This window comes from Dendrobates tinctorius, unplaced genomic scaffold (genome assembly GCF_039654945.1).
Source record: "Dendrobates tinctorius isolate UK_male_01 unplaced genomic scaffold, ASM3965494v1 ptg000030l, whole genome shotgun sequence".
NCBI classification, from domain to species: domain Eukaryota; kingdom Metazoa; phylum Chordata; class Amphibia; order Anura; family Dendrobatidae; genus Dendrobates; species Dendrobates tinctorius.
In genome coordinates, this window is record NW_027361698.1 from 18615416 (window position 1) to 18629312 (window position 13897).

The 13897-nt window shown below is 39.7% G+C and overlaps 1 protein-coding gene across 18 annotated transcripts in view; it reads left to right on the top strand.

The window, feature by feature from the left end:
* CAMK2D (calcium/calmodulin dependent protein kinase II delta) overlaps nucleotides 1-13593 on the top strand; it is a 288504-nt gene extending 274911 nt beyond the window's left edge. For 9 of the 18 annotated variants that reach the window (XM_073571889.1, XM_073571887.1, XM_073571888.1 and 6 more), the window contains 3 exons: nucleotides 6177-6252; nucleotides 10155-10249; nucleotides 11375-13593. In XM_073571889.1, the coding sequence (XP_073427990.1) occupies nucleotides 6177-6252; nucleotides 10155-10249; nucleotides 11375-11604 (401 nt within the window). In that variant the 3' untranslated portion in view covers nucleotides 11605-13593. Of the gene's footprint in view, nucleotides 1-6176; nucleotides 6253-9582; nucleotides 9601-10154; nucleotides 10250-11374 lie in introns of all 18 variants that reach the window. The other 9 variants (XM_073571883.1, XM_073571881.1, XM_073571882.1 and 6 more) reach the window with 2 other exon arrangements.
* The last annotated feature ends 304 nt before the right edge of the window (nucleotides 13594-13897 follow it).

A 13897-nucleotide genomic window follows, 5' to 3' on the forward strand; every position in this document is an offset into this window, starting at 1 on the left:
CTAGAGCAGTGATGTTTTTTTCCCCATTGTATAACAGTAGTGAATAACCCCTTAAATGATGTAAAATAACAAAAGTAGTAATACTCAACTTACATATTCCCTTGCTCCTCTGCCAACACTACTGTTCCCATTGGTCTCTGTTCTGTTTGCTCCAGTGATGACATGTTTACATGACAATGACATGAGACCGCTGCAGCCTTCACTGCCATCAGTGCTGTTGACATGATACCACTATACCAATGATTGACTGCAGTGGTAACATGCCACATGGCATTGCTGAGCTCAAAAGGAACAGGGACTAACCAGGGATCAGGAATGTGGTGGTACAGGATAGTTACAAAAAGTATTACTTCCTTTATTATTTTATAGCTTTAGCTGTTCATCTGTGGAAGTATTAATCAACAGTTATCGACATATATTTGGCCTCATTCAGCCATCAATGAATCCTGGACGTTTTCTGTCTGTTTTTTTTCATGGACAGAGCACAAACCCATTACAATCTCTAGAGCTATTCACATGTCAGTATTTTTTGTGGACCTTCTGTTTGCAAAAAAATCATTGAAATTTGTCAGTTTTTAATCCAATAGTTCCAAAGAACTAGGTACTCCCAGATATGAGAGAGGAAATTTGATTTGCCATCTAAAGCCCCCGTTACACACTGTGATATCGCTAGCAATATCGCTGTAAAGTCACCAATTTTGTGACGTAGCAGCGATATTGCTAGCGATATCGCTGTGTGTGATACTTGCCTCCGACAGGCTCCCCCGCTGCTCATCGCTGGTCGCGTGAGAACTCCCTGGACCATTCCTCGTCGGCCACTTCCTGCTGCGCTTCCTGTGGCGCCGACGAGCGACGTGTGGACGCGGGCGGGAGGACGCCAGGATCGCCGCGTCTGACAGGTAAGTAGCGATCCCCGCTATGTCGCTGGTGAGATCTGCCTGTGTGGCAGCTCAGAAGCGACCACTTAGCGATGCACCAGCGATCCATATCGTTGTTGGGATCGCTGGTGCATCACTAAGTGTAACGGTACCCTAAGAGTGGAAAGTGAGCGTACAATATTTTGCTCATTGACTCTGACCTTCATCAGGTACTAGCTCTCTTACAATTGCAGGCATCCTGTGCCTCGCTAAGGCTGGGGTCACACTAGTGTATAAAAAATTGATCCGATGTTGATGCAAGTATGTTGAGTGTCATAAGAGAACAATGCGATTTTTCTCTTCCAACATCCATATGACATGCATTTGCAATGCGTTTTTTAGCATAATTTTTTTAGATAATGTAATTTTCTACGTAACTTAAAGCTAGTTTACACACTAATAAAGCAATCTTATATACAGAAATAGATAAGCAGATATAAAGATATTAGATATATAATAAATAGAATGTCTAGATATCTGGAACATATATAATGACACAAGACTCCTACATAAAATTAACTTGCATCCTTTAGTGCCTTTCATTCTGCATTAAATGGTGTTTAGCCTTATTTAACCTGTTAAATAAATAATTAAAAACTATGATGTGGGGTTCCCCCTATTTTTGATAACCAGCCAAGTTAAAACAGACAGCTGCAGGGTTTTATTATCAGGCTGGGATGGTCCCTGTTTATTGGGCCTTTCCCAGCCTAAAAATACAAACCCGCAGCACATCACATGCAATGCACCAATTCTGGATTTTTTTGACAAATCACAGCTGTCATCAACCTCAACTACCATTACCCTGATTGCCACCACACCAGGTCAATCAAGAAGAGCCAGGCAAAGCACCAGAGTTGGCGCATCTCTTCTGATACACCTATTCTGGGGAAGTCTGCGGGCTTGTATTCTTAGGCTGAGAAGGGCCCAATAAGCAGGGACCTTCCCAACCTGATAATATAAGTTTGCAACCTATCAGCTTAAACTTGGCTGGTTATCAAGAAAAAGGGGGGACCTCACGTCACTTTCTTAAAATTATTTATTCAATAGGTTAAATAAAGTTAAACACCCTTTAGTGCCACATGAAAAGCACTAAAGGATACAAGTTTATTATATATAGGGGGATTGTGATATTATATGCCTGCATGTCATCTATTCTATATATCTATCATCTATCTCTCTATTCTTTGAATTTACTGTACTTCACTAATGAAATCTCGGGTTTCCTTTAAGATGTGTGAGTAAAACTTTGGCGACATACACATGGTCTATGTGCCGTCTGATATTTTTTTGCTGCACTCATTGACTTGCATTGGGGTGTCTCGTCTGATTCTCGCATCCTCTAACAGCATGCTGTGATTTTTTTTTCTTAGACCGATTAGAACTGAGAAAAAATTTGCAGATGGGCAATGACTCATTTACTAACATTGGTCAGAGTGCAATGGGATGTTTTCTCGCATTGCACTCCTCTGTATTATAGGAGTGTGAGCGAGCCCTTATGGTTTATCACAACCTGATCCATCTGCATAAAACATCTGAATCCTGATGAAGGTCAGAGTCAATGATCAAAAGGTTTTATACTCACTTTTGAATGGCAAATTTCCTATCTCATATCTACAAGTGTTGTTTTTTGGATTTACAGTATACAAGGCTGAGCCCCTACTAGCGCATCATCCCATCTGGAGTGCCATTTTTTAAACAGGACTTTTTAATCAGTCACTCTTCATACTTGCGCATACAAGTCTATGGGACCTTAAAAAATCACTCACTGCACACATTGCCATTAGTATGCAGTCCAATTTTAACATTACAGTGGACCAAAAAAGTTTTGCTATTTATATGTTAATATGAAAAAAGTCACTGACCTTTTTTTGCATACCAGAAAAATCACTGACATCTGAATTAAGGCCTTACGGCATGTTCTCACATCCTTTTCAGGTGGGTTTGGAGCAGGTCTGCTCTGAAACACACCTAAAAAAGTTTAAACAACACTGTAAAATAAAGTGAATGTATTTAGTTTTATATATATTAAAAAAAAGCACGCTGTGCATATGTGCAGGTTTCTGAACATGTTTTAACCGCTTAAGGTTTCCAAAGACGCCAAACAGTTAAAAAAAAAAAAAATGACATTTATTCAGGTTTCCTCCGTTCTGAAGGCGTTCAATACTTACCACTATCTATGAGAAAGCAGAAAAATACGCCCAGTAGACACATGTGTCTTATGAGTATTTTTGCTTCTTTGGTCAAAGGAACAAAAAAGCACAGAAAATTACCAAATAAAAGTAAAAAAAAAAAAAAAGATTGAGGTTTACAAAATGCCAGAGAACAGGAGTCTCTTGAAGTGTCTTCCTCTTGAAAAACTAACATTTTTGGCTGCCCGAAAAAAATTCCGCGTGCACATGCTGTTTTAGTATACACCTCAGCCTCACCAAGCTCGGGAGCGCCCCACAAAGGCGATCTGAGCCTGGATCCTGTGAGTCTATGCGCTGGAGTTCAAAGACATCTGCGCTTGCGTCACCAAAGGGAAGAGATCAATCAAAGGGAATGGGCATTTTTTCCAAAACATGGTTTGGTCAGGAGGCCGTACCACCCCCAGTGGCTCACAGTTACAGTTTTACACACACAAGCAAGTTTTTAATTTATAGCCACAGCAAAGCCAAAGAACACTTAGTATAGCTACAAAAAGCATTGTAATTATGTAATTGCCTGCAGCCATGTGGGGCTAGGTTTATAGATAGTTGTTCTGATGTCAGTTCTCTTTAACTGGAAAATTAAATACATATATATTTTTTTCTCTGATTTTAGATGCAGTTATGCAGTTTACTTTCAGTTCTTGGCAGTCACACATTTCAGCTTCTTCATTTACAGCGCTGGAGACCTTTGGCAGGTTTCCATGACAACATGGAAGTGCTTTATCTTATTGGTAGCAATATAACCTTGACAAGTGACAAGTCCTCTTTTCCATATCAGGGTGTCTTAATTCTATCTGATCTGAGTGCTACATATAGTACATGTATACATGCGGCATACCAGTGGCAGACATCAGTGGTCATATTAGTAGTGTATTCTCCATATTATGTCACGTGATATTTTTATATACACTGTCTTGAAACCCTCTGAATGCGCATTTTATAGGTCTGATTTCCATTTCCCCCTTGCATTAGCTACTGTTTTCATGTGTCTCAACTAGTGATGGACGAGTGTGCTCATCACTGCTTGCTACTCAATCGAGCATGAGAGTGTTAAATCAAGTACCGAGCAGTGCTGAGTATCGCATGGTAAGTTCTCGGGTCCTTCCCTTTAAACTGAGCCGCAGCACTGAAGTCGGGGGAATGCACACTCTGTCTGTCTCTCTAGTCTGCCTGACAATTCCTCAACTACTTCATTTACTGTAGCTCCGGCCCGTCGAGTACAGGTCTTCTAGAAAAATGCTTGCTTCATTGACATACATTATGCTTGCTACTCGTTTACTGCTTGATTATCACTAGTCTCAACTCATCAAAACTGATGTCAAAACCTCACTGATAGAGATGAGCAAACCCAAATTTTAAAAGTTCGGGGTTCATACCGGACAGGTAGTGCCTGGCTCTAAACGCCTAACACGGGCTTCTCCCAGAAGCTCTTGTAATGTTCAGAGTTTCAGGAGAGGTTTTTAGTTTAAAGAGAGATTTTCCAGCTCAAAAGTTCGGATCGCCGTTGTTTTCAGTGGAGTTCGGGTTCTGGTTCTAGTTCCGGTACAGGTCTGGTGCCCGAACCAAGCTTTGAAATAAATTTCTTATCATGTACCTGAACCTGAAAATCTAATTGATTAGTTGTCATCCAACTTTTATTAGCAGTTTCTGCTGCAAAATCAATGACATGAAACCAAAAACACAACATACTGTTTTGTTTTTTTTAATCTGGTTCCTTGAGTGGTCAAGAGGAACAACTGATGCGCAAGGTGATGTGAATGATCCTGTAGCCAACTAAGACATCAGTTCTTGAATTATTTGCCCTTTGGCGCGGTGAGAAAAAGAGAATGGAAAGCCAAATTCATGGAAATGAGGCCTTACTACTCCTTATTGTACCATTCCTTTGTTATTCTTCTTACAAATGTATGTATAAATTTGATAACTGTGTGATACCAGTTTACGGTGTGTCCCTAAATGGACTTGTACACTCCAATCAGTGCTGAAAAAGCCAGACTATGTCAAGACACCTTCTTGAAAAAGAGAAGTGTTTATGCCTACTTGCCAGTCTATTCATACATTTCCAAGAGGAATACCCGAACCTGTCATGTCAAAAAACATTTATTTGCCTACAAATATAGTGTTCAACAGCATATTAATAGCATTAAAATTCTGCCTAGCCACCTTACTGGAGCAGTGGCTGCAGGGGAAAATGAACTTATTTCCTCCCTATGTCACCCATGTACACGTTTTTACTACAATACACGACATGTCCAGTTTAATGTAGATTTTACATTGGTTTAAAATGCTGAAGTTAGACTATGGTGCGTCTTGTGTTTTTAGGAAAATGGAGTACAATCTTGCAGCAATTATATGCTTAGGCCTAGTAGGTATTGATCAGGGTGAGCAGCTCGATATTCCCATAATATAAGTAAGATTGTTTCTTTTATTATTTAATAAATGACGTCTTGCTAGCCACAAAAATACAATGAAACCCAAAACTTGGTAAATGGTTATCTGATGGAGGTAAGAATTGCTGTTCACTATAATATTGATATTTCATAGAAGCACATCACTTTGTTAAATAGAATGCTTATTGCATTCTCTGTATAGACACTTCATTGTTTCCACTCTACACAAAATATCTTTCTGATAAAATGTCTTTGTATCCAGAAATAGCAATTCTGTCTGTGTCTGAGGTTCATTTCTATCACATTCTCAGTAATTGTATGGAAGCTAGCACGTATTTTACTCTATTGTAAATCCAACTATGGCACGAATACAACTGGAGATGAGTTGTATGATATTGTCGTCATCGGTATATGGATGGAAGACTTCATTAAAGAGAACAGAAAGGTAGAAATGTGTTGGTATATAGAATAGAGTCCAGTGCATTTGTAACATAATGACCTTGTAGATGTTCCCCAGTAATATCACAGGTAACTGAATCTAAGCAAAGAAGATCTTCACTATGCTAACATTTAGTTCACATTTTTAAATGTGTGTTTTTTATAGTTAGATTTAGTTTTTTGTTTGTCTTTTAGTGTACCTATGTTTTCTGTGCCTTTTAATTAAAACATGGTTTTGTGTTTAGCTCGCAAACAGGAAATCATCAAAGTCACTGAGCAATTAATTGAAGCGATTAACAATGGAGACTTTGAAGCTTATACGTAAGTGCAGCTAGAAAAATAATAATCAGTGTATTTGACCATTACAGATGATGTGCTTTAGAATATCTATTCTAAATTTATTATAAAATTTTATATATAATAAAATTATGCAGGCACCTATAGACCTGTGTTTGTGTGTATGTATATATGTGTGTATATATATGTATGCAGCATGGTGGCTCAGTCGTTAGCACTGCAGCCTTGCAGCGCTTGGGTCCTGGGTTCAAATCCCACCAAGGACAACATCTGCACAAAGTTTGTATGCGTGGGTTGCCTCCGGGTTCTCCGGTTTCCTTCCTCATTCCAAACACCTACTGATAGGGAATTTAGATTGTGAGCCCCAAGTGCTATGGAATTAATGGTGCTATATAAATAAGTAAAATAAATACATATATATATACACTCACTGGCCACTTTATTAGGTACACCATGCTAGTAACGGGTTGGACCCCCTTTTGCCTTCAGAACTGCCTCAATTCTTCGTGGCAGAGATTCAACAAGGTGCTGGAAGCATTCCTCAGAGATTTTGGACCATATTGACATGATGGCATCACACAGTTGGCGCAGATTTGTCGGCTGCACATCCCTGATGCGAATCTCCCGTTCCACCACATCCCAAAGATGCTCTATTGGATTGAGATCTGGTGACTGAGGAGGCCATTTGAGTACAGTAAACTCATTGTCATGTTCAAGAAACCAATCTGAGATGATTCGAGCTTTATGACATGGCGCATTATCCTGCTGAAAGTAGCCATCAGATGTTGGGTACATTGTGGTCATAAAGGGATGGACATGGTCAGCAACAATACTCAGGTAGGCTGTGGCGTTGCAACGATGCTCAATTGGTACCAAGGGGCCCAAAGAGTGCCCAGAAAAAATTCCCCACACCATGACACCACCACCACCAGCCTGAACCGTTGATACAAGGCAGGATGGATCCATGCTTTCATGTTGTTTACGCCAAATTCTGACCCTACCATCCGAATGTCGCAGCAGAAATTGAGACTCATCAGACCAGGCAACGTTTTTCCAATCTTCTACTGTCCAATTTCGATGAGCTTGTGCAAATTGTAGCCTCAGTTTCCTGTTCTTAGCTGAGAGGAGTGGTACCCAGTGTGGTCTTCTGCTGCTGTAGCCCATCTGCCTCAAAGTTCGACGCACTGTGCGTTCAGAGATGCTCTTCTGCCTACCTTGGTTGTAACGGGTGGCAATTTGAGTCACTGTTGCCTTTCTATCAGCTCGAACCAGTCTGCCCATTCTCCTCTGACCTCTGGCATCAACATGGCATTTCCGGCCACAGAACTGCCGCTCACTGGATTTTTTTTCTTTTTCGGACCATTCTCTGTAAACCCTAGAGATGGTTGTGCGTGAAAATCCCAGTAGATCAGCAGTTTCTGAAATACTCAGACCAGCCCTTCTGGCACCAACAATCATGCCACGTTCAAAGGCACTCAAATCACCTTTCTTCCCCATACTGATGCTCGGTTTGAACTGCAGGAGATTGTCTTGACCATGTCTACATGCCTAAATGCACTGAGTTGCCGCCATGTGATTGGCTGATTAGAAATTAAGTCTTAACACACAGTTGGACAGGTGTACCTAATAAAGTGGCCAGTGAGTGTATATACTCACATATAAGCCGAGATTTTCAGCCCACTTTTTTTTGCTGAAAGTCCCCCTCTCCGCTTATACGCGAGTCATATACGCCAGGGGGTTGGCGGGGGAGCGGGGGTGTCAGATCATATTTACCCCCCCGGCGTGTCTCTGCAGCCCCCCGCTTCTCCCACGGTCTCAGGCGCCTTCTTTCTGCGGTACCGCTCATTAAAGTAATGAAAATGCACGTATCCATGATTTTAATGAGCGGTACGTGACCGCTGAAGGCAGGCGCCAGAGACCGCGCCAGTAGGGGGTAAGTATATGCGATATTCACCTGCCTCAGTTCCAATGCTGCTCGCCACTGTCTTCCGCGTCCTCTGTCAGTGACGTTCAGGCAGCAGAGGGCGCGATGACTTGGTTAGTGCGCTCTGCGCCCTCTGCTGCCTGAACGTCACTGACAGAGGACCCGGCTGACAACGGCGAGCAGCATTGGAATGGGGACAGGTGAATATCTCAGGTGCCGGGTCCTGAGTTAGTGGTGACACCAGCACCTGTGCCCCATAGCGCGCCGTGTCCCCGCCTGCTCAGGACACAGGCACCTGGCCCCCAGCGACCAGAGGTGAGTATGTCATTTTTTTTTTTTTGCGGCAGTAGCATATGGGGCCTATTCTATGGAGCATCTTATGGGGCAGCATATGGATCCTATTCTATGGAGTATCTTATGGGGCAGCGTATGGGGCGTATTCTATGGAGCATCTTATGGGGCAGCATATGGGGGCATAATCTATGGAGCATCTTATGGGGCATAATCTATGGAGCATCTTATGGGTCAACATATGGGGCATAATCTATGGAACATCTTATGAGGCAACATATGGGGCATAATCTATGGAACATCTTATGTGGCCATAACCTTTATGGAGCAGCATATGGGGTATATTCTATGGAGCATCTTATGGGGCCATTATTAACCTTTGTGCAGCATTATATGGGGTGTATTTTGTATGGAGCATCTTATGGGGCCATCATGAACTTTATGAAGCATTATATGGGGCTCCTGATTCAATATGGATATTCAAAAACATTTAGCCTACTGATGTCTCAATTAATTTTACTTTTATTGGTATCTATTTTTATTTTTGAAAATTACCAGTAGCTGCTGCATTTTCCACCCTAATATATACATTTATAAGTCCAATAACTCAATCATGTTATGCATAAATAACCATGTTCTACCCAATTCCATATGGAATATATTTATTTTTTTGATCCTACAAAAAAGCATGGAGTCAATGTCCAGAAAATTCTTATTATTAATATCAGAAAAATTTATTCAAACATAAGGCATAATACATAAAACAAAGACATAAAAATACAAAGCACAGATAAGGCTCAGGTGTAAAGGACATCAATACATCATTGTGTAGCAGGGTAGGGAAAGACTGGGCAGGTAGATCACCAAAACGCCATTATTAATGGTTACCTAACGTGCTTAGTGCAACAAGGATGTGTAAGCATGTGCCCCTAACAGCCACGGGTGGAATCGCGGGCTGAGTGCTGTAACCCGCATCAAAAAGGGGGAGGCGACCTATGATGTATCTATACGTCATAGGTCGTAAAAGTGCGGTGCCATGAGCCAACCACCTCCACAGCCCATTTGACACCAAAATTTTTAATTAGCAGGAGACTGCAAGAGGTGGAATGTGCCTATTTGTTTTTTCTTTCCATTCACAGACTGAAAGCTTGTGGAAGGTGAGTTGTTTTGCTCCTTTCGCTTGGTATTTGTACCATGTGGTGGCAATTGTTGCAGTGGTTTTGTGAATGTGGAGCGGTGTGGCCTGGCGTCATGGGGACTCTACCTTGCAGAATGGGTGCTGTGAGGCATCAGGTCGCACGCCTGCTTGTGCATTGTCGCCATGGTGGTAGTTCGCACATGACGCCGCACCTTATAAAGTTATAAAAAGTTAGGGACCCACTGAGAGGATTGCCGTGACATTGCAGCGGACTTCATATAGTCTGATGAGAATGGTAAACTAAGAACCTCATCTTCAGTGTTGTAAATTTTTGCATGGAAGCATTGGATCAACATATGATTTTTGGATGTGCGGTCGATGTCTTTCTTTACAGCTGTGCTAGCGTGACTTGTGTATCTCCAAGTACAGTTCCACTTTTCATTATCAGTAAATTATTTCTAAACTGTTAAATTGGTTCATTTGAAAATTGTAAGTTGTCCCTGATCATCTTTCAATAATGTATAGTTGATTTTATGAAATATTTCTATTAATATTTTCATATTTAATTTGCAGAAAGATTTGTGATCCTGGCCTTACTTCATTTGAGCCTGAAGCTCTTGGAAATCTTGTGGAAGGCATGGATTTCCATCGATTTTACTTTGAAAACGGTATGTTCTATTTCTTTTTTAGTATTTAATATGTTTCATCTCATAAGAAAACTTACAAACCAACCCTGTATAATGTAATGCCGCAGTCATGCTCCCTTGCCAAAAAGTTTTAAAAAGAGAAGATTTGTTTTATCCATTTTTTTTTTTGCATTTATTTTAAATTGTATTTACCGTGGGCACTAGAATTTAGACCACCACCAATCATGCAGTGATCGGCTAAGCCGATTACCAGTACACTTTCTTTGTGTCACTGCTTGTACAGTTAATTTTTGGTGTTTCTAGGGTGATTGCATCCCTGGTCATTCTGGATAATTTTCTGTGATTTTCTAATCTAATTTGTAGACTCAAGTTTATCCTTAAGAAGACTACCTCTCTATGGCCCCAATTCATCAAAGCAGTTAAGCCAGAATTCTGGCATAAGTTGCTTTGAAAAGTTGCAAAATTTTGGCGCAACCCGGAGTTGTACAAAAATCTTTCAAATTTTGGGGTTCTCACGCTAGTTTCTCCCAGTTACACCTAAATGGGTGTAGCAGTGGGGCAGAGGGAGTATAACAAAATGACTTATTTAATTCATGAGGCGCTGCAGTGTTACTTCTGCTAGAAACCTTACTCTAGTCAGTGACAGTCAGAGGCGCATGCCACGCTTCAGATGCTTCTGATTCATAAAGAGACACGCACCTATTCATGAATCATGAGCATCTGATTGCCCCCTGACGAAGCCTTGGGTGAAACGTGCGTTGGGGCGAGGGATCCAACACTATACAGCCACTAAATAATAGTGCATCATTGGATGTAAGTGCTATGCCTATTCTCTGTACATCTCTCATTTTTTAGCATATTACCTTTAGTGTAGAGTTTTTTTAGGCTACACACATTTGATTGGATTTAATAGTATCTGCGTGTACTGGTGTATCATGTTTTTCCCCTCATTTTTTGGAACTTTTCTCCATTACATATTTAGAGTTTTTTGATTATTTTAATATGTTTCAATAAACTATACATTTTAATGAGACTTAGTTTTCTCTTTTTCTCTTTTATTGGCATTTATTTACTTGGTTTCTCTCCATACATGTTTATTAATTTTTTTCTCACTTTGTTGATACTAATTAATTATTTTCTTTGTAGCTTTATCAAAGAGCAACAAGCCAATCCATACTATTATCCTAAACCCACATGTTCACTTGATTGGGGAAGATGCTGCCTGCATTGCGTACATTCGACTCACCCAATATATGGATAACACCGGGTTGCCAAAGACTATGCAGTCTGAAGAAACCCGTGTATGGCACCGCCGCGATGGAAAATGGCAGAATGTACACTTCCACCGTTCTGGGTCACCAACAATACCCAAGTAAGGGATAGCTAATTACAGTGGATGTCCTTGGGACAGCAAGGCATGTTCTTGTGACCAAACTGGGCCTGCGGTGTGCCTTATGATCATAGGGACATGACCTGTAGGTACGAATTTCCTTGAAGAACATAAAGGTTAGCTAAATAATAGTGCTGACCTTCTTCTAAAACTGACATATAATTGTATTTGCCTTTCTACTGCAGATGATGCTGGTGCTTTATGACTGTTTCCAATACGTAGGAACAAAAATGGGCACTTTCATAAAGTGTTACGTGCTACATTTTTCAACCTAGTGATTGATGGTTCGAATTGATTCATGACCATATTTAAAAAAAAAAAATGTTTTAAATGCGATTATATCAAACTACTCCTTAAAAGTTTTATTTGTCTTCTACATCTTGTCAGTTTTCTGTTCTGATACTTACTCTCACATCTTTCTTTCCCTTGTAGCTAACTCTAACTAAGCCTTGCAAGCCTTTTATTGTAAACACTCAAGACAACTGGATGGTATCTTAGGCCAACTGCATCCTTCCTTTGTGTCCTAATCACAAGTGTTTCTTTGCGCACAGAATGTCTCCATGTGTAATGCTTTTGTGTGTTGTATTTTTCATATTTCATCTCTGCCACACAGAAGGCTCCCCACAAAGGATCATTCTTGCTTACACTGAAGACAATATAACTATTATTTCGTTTTGACAGATCTTACCTTGCCAATATAATCGCTATACTAATTAAAATCGAAACCTTTTAACTTTTTAGTTGGTCTCACCAGTTTATTAGTAGATCACATCCCAGGTGAAAATATTTATTGAGTAAGCCAGACCTAAATCATCATACTGCAGGTAATTAGGTAGGAACATGTAAAGTACTTTGATATGAGCAAACGCCAAAAGTACTTTTCCATCGATATGCAGTAAATGCTGACAATTGTGTCTACTATATTATTTTCAACAAGTTAGAATTTCTAGTAGAAGTATCTATTACACATTTTTATATATACCGAGGATTTCTGTTGAATTATTATATAGATAACTATGAATGGGTGATAAGTGGTTTTTGATAATAGAGAATGCAAAATTTTGCAATCAGGGTAATTGATCCTCATGGAAAATAATGTATTTTTGTGTTATAGTCCATAATTCCAGTACAATTTAGATATTGTGTATTGTGTGTTGTAATGAATGTGCATTCTAATGGTTACGTTACACAAAATGGCAAACTATTACTGTATGTAAGAAGATGAAAAAAATTCTCAGTAATTACTAGAACTTTATACTTCTCCAATGTACAATACAATCTATATTATATTGGCACTGAGAAAAATATTGTAGGAAGATAATGATTTTTCTATAAAGGTTTCATTTCAGATGCCCTTGTGCTCTGTTGCTCATGTTTTGTAGTTGTGTAGTAGTAGTCATACTGCTTCATACATGGGTATGTTCGACTCCATTGCTCAGTTCAAGTTCACGTGTGCATGATGAGACATTTCAATTTTTCTTTCCTTCTGTCTGCCACATACCGATAAGGCTTTTGAATTTGTACTATTCCACTTTTGTGAATATCATAATAAGACTCTTTAAATTGTTAATGTTGAATATTGGATGTACTGCTAGTATGCTAATAAACATTTAATTTTCTACCTTATGTAATCATAATGTGACAAGCCATTAAACCTGCCAATTCAATTCTGTGAAAATATTTTTTTTTTCTGTACATCTTTAATCTAGAAGTGGTTTCACTGTCAGCATCTAGATATAGTGTATGATGTAAAGTTCTTCTTTTTACTTTTCATTTATATATAGCATGGAATGCAGATATAGTACTGTAGATCAATGCTGTCTTCCACAAAACCATGTGAGAATAGGTTGCACCATGGTGGTTTCTTTTATCATCTTTTGTAATGTTGCAATATACTGTACCAATAAAAACCATGTATATATTTCTTGCCATAAAATAACTGATATAAAGTAACAATAAAATTGTGTTTACTGTTGCACTTGTTGTATTTGTATTAAAACATATTTTATTAACCTCACTTACGATGGACGATTTTAATATTAAAAGGATTGTTGAGGTTTAACATAGAAGTCTACAGTCTCTCTGTGACTGTAGACTTGTGAACCCTCACAGTGTGCACAGAGCATGCTGTCAGAATTCTCTGTATGTATACTCCCAGCCAAATTCCGACTAGACATGCATGGCCTTGCTCAATACAAATCAACTGAGCGAGGCAGGGCACGACTAGTCAGAATGTGGCCGGAAGTATCCATATCTCATACTTGCGGTCCCATGACCGG